The sequence below is a fragment of the Brassica rapa genome, chromosome A02, assembly GCF_000309985.2.
Source record: "Brassica rapa cultivar Chiifu-401-42 chromosome A02, CAAS_Brap_v3.01, whole genome shotgun sequence".
Lineage (NCBI taxonomy): Eukaryota > Viridiplantae > Streptophyta > Magnoliopsida > Brassicales > Brassicaceae > Brassica > Brassica rapa.
The window spans coordinates 12,905,442-12,924,623 of record NC_024796.2 but is presented as its reverse complement, the minus strand read 5'-3'; the positions used below and the strand labels follow the sequence as shown (position 1 = coordinate 12,924,623).

Genomic DNA, 19,182 nt, shown 5'->3' with positions numbered 1-19,182 from the left:
ATCCTTTCAAAATGAGAAAAAAAAAAAACAGTTTTGTTTTGTTTTTAGTGGGATACTAGTATTTTTATACTATTTCTCAAACAAATGACAACATCTTCCGTTTAGTTTTTTTTTTTTTTTTTGTGAACTTTGCCTTCCGTTTAGTTTGCTAGCTTTATGTCAATGTATCGGAATATCACAATTACATTACAATAGTTTTTTACTTTATTATCTATACAATTAAAATAGAATCTATACTATTAGAGTAGAATAGGATTATGCATTTACTTTTTGATTTATTTATAAAACCATGCCACTCATTAATTTTAGAAAATCATCTATACTATTAAAAGATAAACATTCTGAAAAATCTACTTATGTCGTACTCTTTTATTATACTTAATTTTTTTTTGGTCCTACAATTAATTACTCTAATTATACACAATTAATAATTATACCTACCGAAATATCTTTTTGTGTTACCATGAAAAATTAGTGACAACCCATAATATGTTGAGATCACAATCATTATGATGTGTGCGGGATATTAATGTCACTAAGATCACAATCATATATAAGCTAAATTAATATTTCATATTCCATACATCAACTAATAATATCACTAAACATATTGTATCATGACATTTTACACTTTATAGTTTCACATATTTACAAAATCAAATTTGAAAAAAAAAATCGCAACTCATATGTTAAAACAAGAATATATATATTACATTAACTTAATTTTTATAAAAAGTATTATAATACAAAAATATATTAAGTAAATATAAAAAATATTAAAAACCCTACAACTATGTTCTATTGAATTAGTTAAAAACATCTACTAAGTAAATCTTAAGCCATATCAATTTAACAAATGTATCTCTAACAAAATACACACAAAATATGATGAGAGAGTAGGTTTGAGTATTTGGTATTCAGGTCGGTTCTTTTCTATTTTGGTTCTTTGGGTCATAAACATTTGGACTCATATAGATATTTGAATTTTTTTTTATTCGGGTTTAGATTGGTTCCTTTCGTGTCTGGGTCGGTTTGGAATCACTATTCAAATAAATGTAAAATACATGTAATACTGGGTAAATAGCAAGTTTAGGTAGGTTCAGATATTTAAGATTTGAAAAAGATTAAAAGTACCTGAAAATGATCTGAAACTAGAAAAATATTTGAAAACCCAACAAATACCCAAAATATATTCAAATACCCGGAAAAGATCTGAATGCTTCCTGGGATATAACTCGAGTAACCGAAAATACCTAAAATTTTAGCTGAATGCCCAATTTTGTTTAAAAAAAAAAATCTGAATTACCTGAAACCTGAAAATATAACTGAAATCTCAAACCCAAAAAAATATCTATAATACCAAAAACATATCTGAAATGCTCAAATATACCTAATATACACAAATTATTTTTTTGTACTTTGGGTACTCGACTAGATCTTAAGTATGATCCGTACTGAGCCAAGATCAGCTGGTCCAAAAAACTACCCAATATTTACATTTTTCTGGACATGGAAACGAGCAGATTTTTTTTTGGATTGAAGTAAATGCATAGGCTTAAGAGAGAGAGAGATAGTTAAATAAAAATATACCTACAAAAAAATCTTAAATAAACTAATTCTTAAAATATATAATTTTAATAAGATTCTCTTCTTCAATATTATACGATTTTGTACATAGTAATGTACAACAATCCCAAAATATTAATTCATATTAAACTTTGTCTATAATCCAAATTGCTCTTTCGAAGCGCATGTCAAAATCAGTTTTTTTTATAACATCTTTCTTTATTGATTTCAAATCAATGTAATAGATTACATGAAACATAAATTACAATAAACATATTGTTAAGAAGAACTTTTAACAGAGATAGCAATAACACGATGCTTCCTAACACATTCGTAGGATAAGCTGATTCACTAGCTTTCCTCCATTTTGTTCTTGGTCTTGTAAGATCTATCTTTCGGCTCTCATTCCTTTTGACTAGATGCCTTTTTTCTTTTAATAAATCTTTAGATGCGATCCATCTGTTACATCGCGATCTGTTCCAAACACTCCCGCTGCAGGAGATAACATGCTTTGTTGTAAGTGCCCATGGCGATAATAATCTTTTGCTTTGAACCCAATATAGCTGAATCTTCAATTTATTTTTTTGTGGGAACATCTTGCGGCTCCTTAATGCTGCTTCTGTTTCAGAATTGACAAATCCTTTTGAGAAAATCATAAAAACCTTCCTATTATACTCCGGTGCCGTTGCTTCCTCATTATCCGACTCCTTGGTCTTTATAATGGTTCGAGAAACCTTAAACAGATTCATCACAGGCCTTACTAACTCCAAAAGAACCATCGAACCCATACTTTAAGATATGAAATAATGGCATGCTCCTCTTTAATCTACCAAGCAAGATCGTTGATGAAAACAAAACCGTAATAAGTGGTTCACAAAACAGCACCATCTTCAATGGAGGTGGCCATGGTGGCTTTGTAGAAACATTCGATTGGAATCGAAGTAAATCATCATGCCAGTAGACTGACGAAACAAAACCAACAGATTGAAGATATAGACATACCCCAACTGCCGAAAATAAACTATCAATTTTGGAAATTGGAGGACAAAGACCATCACTAAACCACCGATACCGGAAAGCTTGTGTCGGAGAAATTCTCATCCCGAAGGAGAGAAGCATCGCATTATTTTCGGAACCGAATATCAAAGGCCCATACCAAATCGCCATAAAATTATCAACAACATGATCAAAATAAACCCACTACTGTCATCAGAAATGGGAGAGTCTTGAGTACAAAATTCCCAAATCTCCCATAGCAACATCATCTTGGCCAAAAACATACTAGTCACATTGTGTAAAGAAATAGAAATAACTGGGTATAAAATCCGGCGGACAGAGCCGCCGGAGAAAACGGTTATTGACTTATTGTTTTGTAAAGTCGCCTTATGAATCACTTTTACGGTTAAAGGCACAATAGTCTAGGTGTATTCAAAACTGTTTTTTCTTATAATGGTTAGATTCTTGTCAAAATCTAGTTATTAATTAAAATCAACCAAAAAATAAATCTATTTAAAGAATATTCCAAAATGTTATCAAACTTATTCATACCATTTATGTTACATAATGTTACGTGTATTAAAAATATATGATACATTTTATAGGATTCAGAATATTTATATTATATAACATTACGTGTATTAATAATAATATATGATATGTTTTAGAAAATCATAGGATTTTGCCCTTACTTTTTGATTTATTTACAAAGTCATGCCACTTATTAATTTTAAGAAATTATTATTAGTTAAAATCAGCCAGTAAATAAATTTATTTAAGGAATATTCCAAAATGTTATCAAACTTATTCAAACCATTTATGTTACATAAGATTACGTGTATTAATAATATATGACATGTTTTCTGTTTCTTTTTTTTCCGTTGCATTACGAATATTATCTATATAATTAAATTCTAACAAAAATTTACGAAATATATATCACCAAATAATATAAAATTTTCCATTATTTAAATGTTCATTTCCAAAATATACAGGTCAAAATTCCTTTTTAATATATACAAAATAAGTTAATACAGTTCAAATTTTTAAAAATTAGATAATATTAAATTTAAAATAATAAATAATACTAGAATAAGTTTTATCAGATATTTATAAATTAAATGTAATTCTTTCTAAATTTATATTACATAAATATTCATAATATATGCAGTTTCAAAACTATAATTTTACATAAATCCTAATTAATAAGTTTTAATTGTTTTAAATTATTATTTAACAACTTAAAATAATGTTTATTTTTTAAAAACCAACCTACGATTTATGGTTAGACATTTTTACAATTATCGTGTTTCTAGGCTATTTTTCGAATATACAAAATATTTATCAAGTGACAAAGGATTGAACAAATAGATTTTTTTTTTATTTCTGTTATTAGCTAACAAACATGTTAATAATTTTATTAACAAAAATAATCTCGCGCTTTGAAAACGCGGATCAAAATCTAATTTACTTTAAACTTGTTTATTCTGTTAAACGAGCTGTAACAGAGAAAATGTAAAGTTAAAATTGGCAGAAAATTTAATGTCAAATTCGGCATCTTTTCGCGATTGATGTTAAAAGCTATCGAAATATCATCTAAAAGTGTATTTTCAACCAAATTTAAATAACATTATATTTTTTATGCGTACCTGTAACATCCCATCCATACTATTTTAAAACGTTATAATTTCTTTTGGAAAATCATAAAGATGGGAAATTGTTTTAAATAGAAGATGAATTTCATGAGTCGGTCAATATGGCTGTTGGAGATTTTGCATTAGCTTACGTTAATGATATTGAATTTGGTAACACGTGAGATAAAAACAAGTTATGAATATAGTTGCCTATATTGGTGTTTATGAAGATTGAGTAATGAATATATAAAAAGTTTAATTGTATGGGTGAATAAAAAAGTGATTTTTTTTTTTGAATATCACATGAAGTTTGATAATTGTCATGCCGTTGTTGAATAGTATGTTTGAGAAAATGTCAATAAAAGAGGATTAAAAGCTCAAGAATGTTCAATGTTCGATCTGAGACTTAAGATGACTAAGACGATGTTAGTACGAAATGGAGGATAACATGACTTAGGGCGTGTTGACCAGGTTATCATATTCATACATGGATTGATGAACTTAAGACAATTTTGATGTGATAGGTGAAATAGAAGATACGGGTATTCTTGACACAGTCGAATATTGCGTCTCCTATTGGACAAAATGCGGAATCCGTTGTGTGTGAATATAGAAGTCATGCCTGTACTTCCACATGAAGTGGACTTAGGCGTAAGACATGACCACATTTAATGTGATTTGCAAGTATGTTCGTGTCTATGCAATGCGTGTACACGAGCAAGTCGGTATGATTAACATGTGACATCTATAGCGGCCATTGTTGAGGTCATTTTTACTTTTTACTTTTTACTTTTCATGTGGTGTTTTTAATTCGTGAGGAAAAACAACCATATCATTTCACATAACATTTTGTCTTTTTTAAACACATACATTCGGATTCATTTTACAACAATTAAATCAGTTTTATATTATTTGTGTGATTATTTTTTTTCAAATCCGACTTTTTTGGTCAAAAAATTAAGTGGAACCGGTTGAAAAAATACATAAGTGGAACGGAAAGGATCATATTAAAATAAATATGTAAATCAACTATCATGAATATCACCTGCTTGCCGACGGCTAGCAGCAGTTAGCTAGCTTGTCCACACATGACTCACCAAACCGGTAGTGGAATGAAACATTATGCATAGTACACCAAAACAATAATACAGGTAATTATGGATATCTCCGAGAAAGTTAAATGAACTCAACAATGTAGTCTTTGTAAATTATTTGTTACTCATCTGTTTCATAATAAATGTCACTTAAACACATTCACGCAGATTAAAAAATTAACAAAATATACTAATTTACTTTTATTTATTAAACAATTATTTAAATAAAAATAATTAAACATCTATTGGTCATTTACAAAGATAACAAAATGATTTAATGCGAAAATTTACATTGAAAATATAGAATGACACTTTTTTAAAACAAAATTAAAAAGTTAAAATGACATTCTTTATACAGAGAGAGTATTTTGTTAATCAGTGTTTGAATGTCTCTTCTGATTCAAACATACCATACATTTTACATTAGTTTTATCAATTTGTAGCTCCCTACAAATCGAACAACATCACTATAAGCCAGAAACCCATACAAACTTTTTAAAAACACAGCAAAATCAATTACAAACTCAATTTTCATCATCATCGTCATTATAAAAGTATTAAACTCTTGACATTTATGTTTACTTTATCCAAAATAGTTGTCAATCCCTTCAAAGGAAACATCAACTTCACTGATTGGTGTCACACGACTATCACTACACATAGTCGTCTCAATTTTATCGTCTTGAAGAATCCTTGTAAGTTCCCTCATGAACGAAGTTTTCTCCAAACAAGATTCATCCAACATCAAGAAATCTTCATCATCATGAGATACAACATCATTCAAAAATCTTGATGAAAATGCGGTCATATCTTCTAAGTCATCGAAGATATGGTCGTATACTGAGGGGTCAGAGGTGTCGCTAGAGAACGTGGACGAGGACAAAGATGTTGCATCGAGGATCATGTTTTCATTAATGAGGAGATCTGAAGAGTTTGGTTTGGAGAAAGAACTCGATGACTTTTCACATTCAGAAGCACTTGTAGTAGGAGTAGTGAAACTAGTAAATGGGTCACCACTTCCAATAATATCAGACAGAACACTTTGGTTGATTCTTTTACCAAATCTGTTTGCTACTCTGTTCAAGAACCGAGCTGATAATGATCCTAACGCATTATTCTTGTTTGACTTTTGATCATCATCATCCTGATGAACGCTGCTTTTATCCGGCGGTGTCTCGGGATGGTCAGATGATTTACCATTAAGTGATTTGTGGGTCAACGGATCGATACCTTTCTTGATCAGACGTTTCTTGATGTGAGTGTTCCAGTGGTTCTTGACCTCGTTATCTGTTCTTCCAGGTAATCTACGAGCTATCGCCGACCATCTGATCAACAAAGCATTATTTATTACCAACTGATACCAAATCGCAACTATAATAACGTGACGGTGAAGGAAACACACAATGTTTTATGAGTATTGTTATGCGGATAATTGTTTTCTATTTAATTTTAGTTCACCTTTACACGAACTAAATTTTTATGTTCAATATTTTTGTTTTATTTTATAACAATGATGTAATGTGTTTGGTTTTGGTATTTGATTTTATAGTTTTTAACTGACAAATATTTTAATTTGAAAAATTCAAATATGATATGATATCATAAACAACTATGTAGAGAATCATTTAATAAATATAAGGAAGCAAATAAGGAAACAAATCGAGTCAATTTTGATGCAAATGTAATATTCTATACTTGTTAACTTACTTGTTGCCATGAATGGCATGGAGTCTAATGATGGAATCTTCCTCCTCTTGGCTAAACTCACCACGCTTAATGTCAGGTCTAAGGTAATTGGCCCATCTCAGTCTGCAGCTTTTGCCACATCTTCTTAGACCTATAATTTGTTATGATTGAAAGCACTAAACGTTAATAAAACAGTAAAGCAAAGAAAAGCTGACTGAATATTTCCAAATTGGCGGAACAAAAAAAAGAAAGGAAAAGTATGCACAAGCTGAGTTGTTATGATCACTTATTCAACTAATCCTCAATCTATGTTTTTGTTTTTATCTTTTACTTGCATATGAATTCATTTTGTTGATGAAGAAATTTGAAGTTTTAAAAATAAAAAGGTACTAGGTTCTGACCCGTCTTTAAAGGGCGGGTATATTTTTTGTTTTAATGATCAGCAGAACACAAAATGAATATTAGCTAGGTTTAAAGTTCATATTAGATTTGTTTCAGTTAGCCTAGGTCCACTATGGTTATACGTTTTTGACTTGTTAGAATTAAAGGGGAAGGTTACAAAATATTTGTATTACTAATGGGCAGTTATATAAGCAGTTTATATATTTAAAGGTAGTCCAATGGCGCAAAAGTAATATTCCAAGGAACATTAAGGTAAATAATAACAATAATTCTGAATTAATAATATTGATACCAGCTTTATCAGGAAGGGTTCGCCAGCCTCCTTCACCGTGAAGTTGGACGTAGGCGATGAGCTTATGGTCTTCTTCGTGAGTCCATGCTCCTTTCTTCAGCCCTTCAGCTCTGCAACACGGTGTCCGTACCATTCTTGAATCTTGATTCGTGATCGTAATAACTGAAGTTAGAGAGAGAGAGAGAGATTAAAGAGTTGTGGTCTTGTGTTGGATCATACGAAGGAAGGACTTGATCTTTTGATGAGAACATTAAGGCATCGATAGATACGTCTTATCGACATCTCGTTCTTGCTCGAGACTCTATTTCTTTTTTTTTCATAAATATTTGATATATTGTTCTCAAAACCTGATTTATTTTCGTATATTGAGATGAAACCATAGAGAGAAGAGAGAGCTTTGTGTTTACCAAAAAAAAAAAGAGAGAGCTTTGTTTGTTTTCACTGCCTGGCTAAGGCAAGTGAGAAATTTGTGGAAGGCGCGGAGAGCTTTATATTGTGTATGCGACTATGCGTGCATGGATCCTGTGCAGCCGACGGCGTCGTTTCTCAGTGTTTGCCACATAGATTTTAAATTCTATTGATTATAGAATTACTTTTTATTAAAGTTGTAGAATTTTTCAGTGGAAAAAGATTGAGATGGAGGTTCTTGTACGTATCTTATTTTCCTAGCCAATTCATTCAGTCTTTTTTCTTAGCCTTTCCAAATTATAGTAACAATATATTGTCACTGGAGCGGCTGGAGCCAGAAAACTATTATACTAAGACAGAAGATATATGAAAACTAATAATTCTTTAAAATATAATTACTAAAATAATAAATATATCTACCTTCAATCATAAATTAAAATCATTTTATCGTTGTTATATTGATCATAACGATCATCAAAATATAAAGGATCAAGTTGCGTTAGGATATTTTTGATAGGTTTTATTTAAAAATATGTCGACAAATTTGAAAAGGGCAATTCTATTAAATTGTTTTTTTTAAAATAAATTGTCACAAAAAGAGCTCTTAAGAAGAAAAATGACCAAAATAATTTTATTAAAGAGGCAAAAGATCACTCTACCTTTTACTTTATAAATATATAAATAATAATAATAAGTATTTTTTATAATTTCGAATTATATATTTTCAAAAGTAAAACTTTTATATTTTTTCAAATTTTTCTTTTGAAATTCAAAAATACTTTTGAAACTATTAATATTTATTTTCTATTTTTTTTTAAGTTTTAAATCGCAACCCCAAAACTTATCTCCTTAACTTTAAACCCAATAAAACTTCTTTTGATCACTTTATTCTTTGGAAGCTATTTATGTGAAAATAAACTAAAGAATAATATCCTAGAAATTTTTTCTTAGAAAAACTATATCTCTTGTATATTAATAGATAGCCATTATAACATGTGAATTATGCCATATGAATTATTTTTGACAAAATAACAATTTTTAGTTTTTAGAAAAATAGATTGGTCCATCTAAACATATACTATTTTTTAAAATAAACCATAAAATCAATTAGTAATTTTAAAACTTATTTTTCTATATTTTATTAATTAAAAGATAAGGAATATATAATATGCTAATATGAATAAAATATCCATAATAATTAATAACTTTAGATAATAAAACATTATAACAATTTGTATATTTTCTATCATTTTTAATTTTATTTTATCAAAGCAAATCAAACAATCACATTAATCATATAATAAAATCTAAAATTCTTTTATATTTTAATTTTTAAATTTTAAAACAACGATTAATTAAAAAAAATATTAAAAGTCTCATATTGATAATTTTGTGATCAGTGGTTTAAAATTTTTATTATAACAAGATCAAAATAAAGTTTTATTTGATATAGTCAGATTATATATATATATATATATATATATTTAATATAATTAAATTAAATTATATAACATATAAAAGTACATAAATATTTTAATTTTTAAATTTTAAAAGTGTGGATCATACGTGAATTGATAAAAATCAAATATGTTTATAATATTAACTTGATCAGATAAATAAAATATTATTATTTTTATTTAAAAATAAATATAAAAATTATTTATTTAATATAGATTATTACCTAGTATTTATATACTGTATTTTCTCCTCGATTATCATAATATTTTAATATTCTTCTCTTTTGTCAAGTTCATTATCAAATCATCTAACCTAATATCATATGAAAACACACAACATAACCAAAACTGAACAAAAAAATTGGAACTAAACCTAGAGAAGATGGAACGTCAATACATAATATATTAGAGAACAACCAGGCGGATTAACAAATTTGTCAACAAAAAAATAATTATGCCCTTTCAAAGTGCGGATCAAAATCTAGTCACAGTTATTTCTAATTAATGTAAGAATGTATAAAATATAAATCAACATTTTAGAATATATAACATTAGTATAGAAAACCCCAACCTGAAACTTAAAAAAAAAGATGCATTAAAAAGTCATATCAACAAACGGAAGAACTGATTTTTTAAAGTTTAATTTATTTTTATGATTCATAATATATAAACTAGTTATTATTTCATAGAGGCCACACATTATGTATTATTTTATTATTCTATTACCGAGCTTAAATTTAATATAAATCCAATTTTAAGTAATTATTATATTAAACCCAATAGAAGAGGCGAGTTTGTCGTGATAAAAGCGCCGACGTAGAAGAGTTAGCACCGGCCTCCGTCTCGACGGAGCCGGAGGCGTTCCCCTCCACTCTTTATCCTTGTTTTCTCTTTGCTCTCCTCTCTCGCTGCTCTCTTTGGTCGATATGCAAGTCACTCTGTACCTGTCGAAGCTTCAACCACAGGCCTTTTGCGGTTGATGGTGATGGAGTCCGGCTTTATATGGCGTGACGGCGAGACTCACGGCGAGACAGTGGAGATGGGAGTCGGCTTCTAGGGTTGAAGCTTTTGTCAAGATCTGATTTTCCCTTCCCAGATCTGCGACGGCAGCTTCGTGACGACGGCGCGTGGCAAGTTAAGACGTCTCCTTCACCTTGGATCTACCTCCATCTACGGCGGTGAGACAGTTGGAGGAGATATACATTAGGCGGTGGAAAGAGGTATGTTCTTTGGTTCCCGGAGTCAACGCGACGTACGGTTTAGATCTGCGATGGTAGAGTGGTCTACCAGAGAAGAGGTTCTTGCCGGTGTTGCGTTGCGGAAACGTGTTTCTCAGCGCCGGTGTCAACTCAGTGGTTGCTCCGGTGACATGTACTTTGACCTCTTCGAAGCTGCGACTTGGTGTTCGTTGCTCCATTTCCAAAGTCAAGACCCGCCTTTTTCAGTCCGGACTGTGACGGTCGTTGCTTGGCTTACAGTAGGGACGGTTTGCTGGTGTATCAAGGCTTTGGTGTACCTTTTCGATCCTCTTGCTTGTGTCTTGATATTGTTGTTTAGATTGTAGTTTGTGGTATGCTTGCTGTAGTGTTGCCTCAGTCTCTCTGCGTAGTGTTTGACAGTTCCAGTTGCAGTTTTCTCCTCTTATTGTGGCGGTATCAGTGATCTCTCGTCGGCTTGGTGGTTAATGTTTGTATTTGGTTTGGAGTTCGATCGAGGCTTGTTTGTGTGAAGATTTATGGTGGGCTTCTATCTAGGTGTTAAGTGGACGTCAGAGAGTGCGTTCAAGCCGTTTCCGAAAGTTTTGAGGATCGTGAAGCGATCTGTCTTGTCGGGTTGTGAAGCCCTGTTTCTTGGTTTTGAGTGGGGATGGTGTCGTTTGGCAGGCCATAGGCGGCAGCGATAGATCCGGGTTTGAGAAGGCACATCGGTGTCTTCGGGTTCTACAAGTGGATTGTTTCGGATGGCGTGCTGAGGGCAGCATCAATTTATCCAGATCATTTTTACCTGCTACTTAGGGAAGTCTCTTGTACTGGTTTGTCGTATGTTCTAGTGTTACTATTTTTAGTTTATTTAGTCCTTGAATGGTCTAGTTTCCTTGCCTTGTTATGGTTATGTTCGAAAAGTGTCCCGGGGTGGGTTTTAGCTGCCTGTTCTTTGGGCTATTGTCTCTGGGGATTTTGTATCCGCCAGCTTATGTACTAAACAATCGCGGTTCTCTTATGAATGAATTTCAATTTGGGAAAAAAAAAAAAAACCCAATAGTTTCACAACTACAACTTTTTGTTTTGATTTTTATGTTCTCTAATTTTTTGTGAAGTCAGTTTTTTTATTGAAGCTTTTTCATCAGATTTTATATTATCAACAAGAATGGATACAAGGTGAGATGCTTACGTGGACTCTCCACTTACCCTACTTCTTTGTTATCACATCCGCCCCTGGTATTATACGAGCTAATATTTTACGTTTTCTCTGCCAATAATCTTTAACATGGTGAATGTTAAGCTGATAGACGGCTCATGGAAATTTACATAGTTCAACGGGTGTGGATGAACGGCTTGGGAAAGGTTCAACTTATTTGGACACGAAATTATATTCGGCGAAAATTTGTCATGCATTCAGAAGTAGAAACATTGACATTGGCAATGGAGAGTATGCTTTAGCACTTGACATGTCAGAGCTTTAGAACGGACTGCAATAATTTGATCGGCATGGTTCAAGAGCCCCATGCTTGGCCAAGTTTTACAACAAAATTAAAGAAGATAGAGACTCTGCAGATATGTTTCCAGGACTTTAAAATTACTCATATTTCACGAATGCAAAATAAAATTTCAGACTTTTTAGTTAGGACGGCAAAGTCTTTCATATGGTATTTTTCGTTTCAATTATTAAAAATTGAATATTCATAAAGTTTTTGGAATAAATCAAATACCAAAACCAATTATCTGTTAAAAAGCAAAATAAATCACAAATACTAAAATTATAGAAACCAGATTCGCTTCGGTTTGCTCCTATGTATAAGTACATATATATCTAAATTGAATGTAGAGTTTTAAATATAAAACTTATATAATAGTCAACCAAAAAAAACTTACATAATTATTATTCTAACATATAATTTGATAAACTTTATTCACATTATTCTTGATAAGACTATTAAATCAAGAAAAAATAATCTTCATGACAACTATAACTTTTCTTTAAGTTTTGTCTTTCTATAATTTAAAATAATTTTAAATTTTAAAAAACATATAACTTCACTACTTCCTTTGATTTTTAGGTTATATATTATGTAAAATTGTTTTAAGAACCAATTTCTATCAGTTTTTTTTCTAGAATATTTGTTTTAAGAAAACATGATAAGGTATCTGTAATTATTTGTAATATCAGCAAAATATCTATAAATTTTTGAACATCAAGTTTTCTAGAATCTGTATTTTCGGAAGCAAAAAATTGAAAAATAAATATCTGTAAAATACGAATCAAATCACAAATACTTAAAGATTTGATCGTATTTGTTCTGATCTACCCCTCACTAAAATGTAAAAACGGACCCTCAGAGTTTAATGATCCGAATGAACAGTCAACACATTAAATGTATTATAGTACTGTACTGACATTTTATTTTGGTTGAATATTCTCATCAGTCGTTAGATACTTTCCAGACAAATAAATATCCACTAGTCCCAAATGTTAGCAAAAATAAATAAATATCAACTAGTTGTGCTGTTACAAAGAAAAAAAAAATCAACTAATTGTGCTCAAATTTTGGCCAAAGTCATAGCTCACCACGGCCTCATGTCTCACGAATCGTGGAAAAATGAAACTTACCTCGAGATACGCAGAACAAAAAAGCCAAACTAGTACGTGTACTAAAAGTTCCTTGTCACAATAAAATCAACTGTAAAAGATGGAGTGCGAGAGACTTTTCTATACTGACCGAATTGAGAATCAAAACCATTATATTTTTAAAAAATCATTACACGACTGACAAAATAAGAAATACAAAACGGCTTAAGAAAATAGTTGGCGGTCTGGACTGGTTATACAAATCTTGAAAATTCGAGGAAAGTGGTAAATCTACTTATAAAGTCTACTTCGTTGCAATTTTTAAGAAACTACTAACCTACAACTTGGTCTTAAAAACACTGGACCTGGACAAGTACGTATAATTATAACGATATCCATGGGATGAAAACAATAAGGAAATCATAAAATATCGTTAAATCAGTTTCTGCTTTAGAAATATTTTCCACATTCTTATGTAGAGTATGGACTTAGAAAACATATAAACTTTCCTTAATGAAGAATTTTCAAGGAGTCTCTTTTGGAGGTATACAGCTCTGAAACATTTTTGTTCCAAAAGATGCATCATGCAGTGTGACGTCACAATGTCCTAAAACCACCAAAGTCTTTGACAATAAACAGTTGAGGTCTTCTTCCTCACCTGACCGGCATTGTTAAGTACTGTAAAATTACATATTTGGGCTTGGGCTTTAGTATGGGCATGAACTAGGCATTTAATTTGGGTTGGGCTTAAAAAGAACTAAGGACGAGGGTGTGACTATTGTGAATTTGTGATGATGAATGAGATGATGATGTCACATATATATATGGCTCATGTTCGATTTCTTATCCAAAAAATCTTTAAACTATCTTTGTTCCTCCACCAAAGCCATTAATTAACGCACACACTTCTCAAGTAAAGAAAGTGAAAGACAATGATGCTACCCAATGCAAAACTCTCGACCCCAACCTCAAAGTTTCTACCGCCGCCTATAGAGCCACAGCAGCACAGCCGGAGAACCGCCGCAGGAGCCTCTCCGTCGCTGGAACTGAGCTGTAAATTATCACGCAGGAATCTAAGTAAATCCTCGTTGCTTCTACTCCTCGGCACTCAGACTACTCTGACGCCATTGCTCGATCTCTCTAAAGCACAAGCAGATACGATCTCTCAAGTAACTGATAACCCGACAAGTTGTGGAGACAGAGTAAGTAAATCTTGATTTCAGTTTTATGTCTGAATGTTTAGATAATGTCTTAAATTTGTAAGGTTTCGACAAAGAAAGCGTTCCTCGACGTATCTATCGGCGGAGAACCAGTTGGACGTATCGTCATCGGTTTATACGGCGACGATGTGCCGGCGGGAACGGCAAGATTCAGTAGCATTGTGAGCGGGAAAGCAGGAATCAGTTACCGGAGAAAAGAGTTCGTGAAGATAATGCCAGGCTACGTCCAGCACGGCGGGATCAGATCGTACGGCGCCGACGCAGAGCGAGCCACCGCAGCAGCTGGGAGTCTGCAGAAACTAGTGGAAGAATGGGAGAGAGGGAGGAGAGGAGAGAGGTGCAAAGAGGTTAAGGCGGGAAGCGTGGGGATCGTGGTGAGGGATCCGTTGAAGCCGCCGCCGAAGACGAAGCTGGTGGCGACTAACGGGAAGCTGGAGGTGCAGGAGGAGGAGATTGCTGTGGGGCCTAACGGAACGGAGTTTGTTATAACGGCGGTGGATACGCCGGAGCTGGAGGAGTCGGTGTTGGTGATTGGGGAAGTGTTGGAAGGGATGGGAGTTGTGGAGAAGATGAGGGAAGTTAAGACAGTGAGGGACAACACGAGTTCTCCTTACTTCAAGTAAGGATTGGACACTTACCGTTGGGTTTAAAACTTTTTTGTTTTATTTGAGATTAATGGTTGGTTGTTGTGGTGTAAAACAGGGTGGCTAAGGTAATCGGAGATAAGAGAGCCGTGGTAGCGGAAAGAGGGTTTAATCGGCCATATACAAAGGTTCAGGTCACCAATTGTGGTTTCATTGAGTCACAAGACTCACAGTAGTCTCAAAGCCTTGGTCAAATCCTTCTTTACTGTGAACTTTTTTGTGGTATGGTGGAAATAGTTTTCTCTTTTGGGAGCTTGAGATGTACTAAAAATGTATGTTTTGGAATGTTGATTTGGTATTGCATCTTCAACTCAATCTATTTTTAACTCAAAAATAAAGTTTAAAGTAAAAATGCTCTAATGATATTATATTTTAAAAAATGTTTATTCTAAATAGAGAATAATTTTTTTTTGTTCATCACTCTATTTTATATTCTAAAATAGAGTAATATTGGAATAAACTCAAACTCTATTATAGAGTTACTCTATTTTAAAATAAAAAATAGAGTAAACCATTGGAGATGGTCTTATGTTGAATAACTTTATAATTTACCTCAATGAGAAAAGCTATGGAATTAGCTTGTCATTGTTATTTTTCATATTTAACATGGATGTAACACTAGCATAATCGCTCGGTTTTAATTGTCAACAATATGAAAATAATATAAAACATTCAGCTAACCACTAGTCTATATAATCTAGGCATTTTAACGTTGTTAGTTTACAATAGTTATTATTGTTATATGATAGCTTTGGAGTTTGAAGATTTTGTTTGTTAATGAACATTTTATCAATTTCACATCTAAAATGATTTTTTATTTATTTGGAAGCTTGTACAAAAAGAAAAGATAATTAATAAATATGTGCTTTTAGACAAACTAGGCAAAACCCGCGCTACGCCGCGGAATATTATAACACTAACTGATTTTTACCTTAAATATTTTTAAAATGTGTTTTTATTTGATAATTGTTATTTATTTAAATTTAATGTTATTAATATTGTGAAAATTGTGATAAGTAGATATAAACATATTTTAGTTATGCATAACTTTTAGTAAAAGTTTTATTTTTTTTTATTTAATAAGGATCTTTATATATTTGTTAATTTGTTGTTTCCTTGTGTAAGGGATTTTTTAGTAATCACTTTTTTTTGTTTAATGCATGATATTAAAGTTTGTTTTATTTTTGATTTTTTTACTGTTATATTGTATTTTGGGGAATACTTTGTTTTCTTTTTGAAAAAAGGGAATATTTACTTTTATTGACATAATAAAAACACATATACTGAAATGAAATATGATGATGATAATGAATATTGACGCTCCTGATTGACAGGTGCCACTCAGTATCAGTGTGCCAAAGCCTAGCATGTGAATTTCTGCGTGGAGTAGTGGAACCTATGTTTAAAACAAAAGAGATTCGATTAAAGAACAAAACTTTGACATCAGGTTTAGAGAACAAATCTTATTATTTTGTTTCATTCATCAGATCAATTATATTAGCACACTTAAAATGTAAGGTCGCTTGTAACAAATAAAACTTCAGGTACTGCCTTTCCTAATTGTCTTCTATTAAACCAATAAGAAATAATGTCAACATGTACCACGAGATATATGCAAACCAACAGTTTTACTTTTAAAGCTATTAAGATAAAGTGACTTACGTGTGATTTAAGTGTACGCCAGAGACCCATCTTCACTTCTGAAAGGAAGACGGACCCAAAACAAAAAACAATTACACATTGACTTGAAGTCATAATCACTTAGACCATCTTTAACGCTGATCCTTAGTGAGGTTTTAAGGTAAATAACTGATTTAAATTAAATAAAAAGAAAATAAAACACAAGTTATCGATCCTTAATTAGTGAGTTTGGTAACCGATTTTAATAGAGGTTTTATAGACGTGTGTCAGCAGGGTAGGGAAAGAAGGACGATGATCTCTCCGATGTCAATCCCTCCGTCTTCAGCTTCTTCTTCTTCATCATCTTCAGCCTCTCAGTACACATGGTCATGGCTCCAGCGCATCCGGTTGCTACAATTCCCGGAGCTACGGTCTATCCTCAGCCTATTGGCCTCGTTCCCGCCATATACTCTTACCCTCAGTACCAGGTAATATGTTGATCGATTCAGAGTATTGTTGATTCAAATTGAATTTTGCGGATTTGAAATTTGGGGATTTGAGAAGGAATCTGGGTACAGAAGAGATGTTGAGCTTGGTTATGGTGATGAGTACGATGATGAAGAAGAAGACGTGAAACTATTTTTTTGGGGAGGTAAAAGCTCGAAACTTTATAACACTAATGTTTGATCTTGTATATGAAAGATAATTGTGTTATCTGCTTACTTTCTTCTGGTCAGTGACTCTGTTTTTTGCTCTGCTGTCTATGTTCTTGTGGCCTCTGGCGATGGATGTTTTTTATGCTTTGAAGAGACAAGGTCGCACTCTCTATGGCGTCGGTCGAGGCCGATCTTGCTTGTGTTTCTTCTGGTTATACTTATAGTCACTTCTCAGTTTAACTTGTCATGGAGTTATGGTCTCTGTTTCTGTTTCTTGTTGTTGTAATGTGATGGAGCTATTGTCTCTGTTTCTGTTTCTTGTTATTGTTTGTTAAGGTTGTGTTCATTGTTGTTGTTGTGTTCATTGTTCTGGTTATATAAAGACTTGTCATGGAGTTATTTTTTGTTAAGTTTGTGTTCATTGTTCTGGTGATATAAAGACTGTCTGGTTCTCATGTTCTTGTCATTTGTTTCAGGTCAAAACGAGTGGAAGAGTGTAGCATTGGAAGTGGAGGACTCACGGTCAAGCTCAGTGTCATGTAGTGCCTGTCTTTCAAGTGGCTTTCTCATTGTCATCAGTCAGTCGTATTTTTTGTGTAACTTGCACTCTTCTATTATGCAAGTCATGAGTCAGTCAATGAAATAGATTGCATCAGTGCTTCTTGTATTCTTCTGTAAAGAAATGTCACGGACAGGTCAAGAAAGGTCACGGACAGGCTTGTATGCATTATTGTCTGTGCCTTTCCCTTGTATTCACAACACCAAAGTTATATAAACCAAACAATTTGATCACAAGTCATCTTTCTCTTCTATTCTTCTCTATTTAACGTCATCTTCTCTTCTCTCATTCTCTATTTAAAGTTTGTATGCACCAAACAATTGTTAAAACAAATTCTGATCTTCCTGTTCTTCTCCTTCTCTACATTTTGATCACAGATTTTAAACACAAAACTATCAAAATCAATTTTCACAACTGTTAAAATGTTTAATAATTTTTTTTAAGAATCCTTAATTAAGAAACTTCCATTGAATCACTCAAAACAAAAGTTTCTTAACAAAAGTTCTTAAGTTACATTTATTACTAAAAAAATCACTAAAAACATCATTAGGAGTTTTAGGGTTAATCATGCTCTTATGGAAAATATGTCACATATTCCTCCTTACATGAATGGCTCATTTACATGACCCCCTGACATATGTGAGGTCCCACCAATTGAGTTATGTAAAATGTAAAGCTGGCAAACATCTGCTCTTCTGGAAGTAATATAATAGAAAGGAATCAGATGCCAACTCACCGCCCATGTAAAAAATAAGGCTCACTTTTGCTCTTTCCTTTCCAGTGTTCACCAACTAAACAAAAGTAGTAAATCTTAAGGTTTTCCTCAGATTCTGCTTGCAGGATACTCTACAAGTGCTACCATTTCAGATATTGAAATATAACAATGTGTAGAAGTCCATCAACTAAGGAAAAAGTATGAAAACAGACACACACATATGTGAAATGTGCACAGTTTAGATATTCCAAAGGTTGTTTTCTTTTTGTTTTTGTAACTGAGAATTGCATTAATATAAAAGGGGCCTCAGGCCCAAGTTAACCCGCTAATGGGCCGGAAACAAAAGAGCTTTTGAGGGCGTCTTTAGCCAAAGTATCGGCTTCAACATTCTGATTACGAGGACAATAAGAGAAAGAGATATCGACGCAAGAAGAAGCAATTTCTTGG

The 19,182-nt window shown here is 32.3% G+C and overlaps 3 protein-coding genes across 5 annotated transcripts; 2 read left to right on the top strand and 1 right to left on the bottom strand.

Moving 5' to 3' along the window:
* Positions 1 to 105: 105 nt before the first annotated feature.
* LOC103852880 (transcription factor MYB122) lies at positions 106 to 13,928 on the bottom strand. The gene is made up of 3 exons (XM_009129777.3): positions 7,671 to 13,928; positions 6,998 to 7,127; positions 106 to 6,615 (listed from the first exon to the last, which is right to left on the bottom strand). Exons 1-3 carry the CDS (start codon positions 7,801 to 7,803, stop codon positions 5,874 to 5,876), a joined length of 1,005 nt encoding a protein of 334 aa, XP_009128025.1. The 5' UTR covers positions 7,804 to 13,928; the 3' UTR covers positions 106 to 5,873.
* A 249-nt stretch (positions 13,929 to 14,177) lies between these two features.
* LOC103852879 (peptidyl-prolyl cis-trans isomerase CYP26-2, chloroplastic) lies at positions 14,178 to 15,844 on the top strand. Of its 2 annotated transcripts, XR_004455102.1 has the most exons (4): positions 14,178 to 14,523; positions 14,586 to 15,160; positions 15,244 to 15,485; positions 15,706 to 15,844. XR_004455102.1 is itself a non-coding variant. In XM_009129776.3 (3 exons), the coding sequence occupies exons 1-3, from the start codon at positions 14,254 to 14,256 to the stop codon at positions 15,359 to 15,361; spliced, it is 963 nt and encodes a 320-aa protein (XP_009128024.1). In that variant the 5' UTR covers positions 14,178 to 14,253; the 3' UTR covers positions 15,362 to 15,537. The 2 variants fall into 2 exon arrangements, 1 of the variants encoding a protein (XP_009128024.1); XM_009129776.3 differs by lacking the exon at positions 15,706 to 15,844 and having other exon boundaries at positions 15,244 to 15,537.
* A 211-nt stretch (positions 15,845 to 16,055) lies between these two features.
* On the top strand, positions 16,056 to 18,273 carry LOC108870843. 2 transcript variants are annotated; one of them, XM_033284279.1, is made up of 3 exons: positions 16,056 to 17,293; positions 17,384 to 17,457; positions 17,938 to 18,273. In XM_033284279.1, the coding sequence occupies exons 1-3, from the start codon at positions 17,118 to 17,120 to the stop codon at positions 18,105 to 18,107; spliced, it is 420 nt and encodes a 139-aa protein (XP_033140170.1). In that variant the 5' UTR covers positions 16,056 to 17,117; the 3' UTR covers positions 18,108 to 18,273. The 2 variants fall into 2 exon arrangements, 1 of the variants encoding a protein (XP_033140170.1); XR_004455103.1 differs by lacking the exon at positions 16,056 to 17,293 and having other exon boundaries at positions 17,335 to 17,537.
* Positions 18,274 to 19,182: the final 909 nt, after the last annotated feature.

Coding starts and splice junctions, on each gene's coding strand:
- LOC103852880 (XM_009129777.3), bottom strand. CDS start 7,803: ATGGTACGGACACCGTGTTGCAGAGCTGAAGGGCTGAAGAAAGGAGCA. Junction 7,128..7,670: donor AACCCTTCCTGATAAAGCTG/GTATCAATATTA, acceptor AACAAATTATAG/GTCTAAGAAGATGTGGCAAA. Junction 6,616..6,997: donor CATGCCATTCATGGCAACAA/GTAAGTTAACAA, acceptor TTTGTTGATCAG/ATGGTCGGCGATAGCTCGTA.
- LOC103852879 (XM_009129776.3), top strand. CDS start 14,254: ATGATGCTACCCAATGCAAAACTCTCGACCCCAACCTCAAAGTTTCTA. Junction 14,524..14,585: donor CGACAAGTTGTGGAGACAGA/GTAAGTAAATCT, acceptor TAAATTTGTAAG/GTTTCGACAAAGAAAGCGTT. Junction 15,161..15,243: donor ACGAGTTCTCCTTACTTCAA/GTAAGGATTGGA, acceptor GGTGTAAAACAG/GGTGGCTAAGGTAATCGGAG.
- LOC108870843 (XM_033284279.1), top strand. CDS start 17,118: ATGATCTCTCCGATGTCAATCCCTCCGTCTTCAGCTTCTTCTTCTTCA. Junction 17,294..17,383: donor ACTCTTACCCTCAGTACCAG/GTAATATGTTGA, acceptor ATCTGGGTACAG/AAGAGATGTTGAGCTTGGTT. Junction 17,458..17,937: donor GAAACTATTTTTTTGGGGAG/GTAAAAGCTCGA, acceptor CATTTGTTTCAG/GTCAAAACGAGTGGAAGAGT.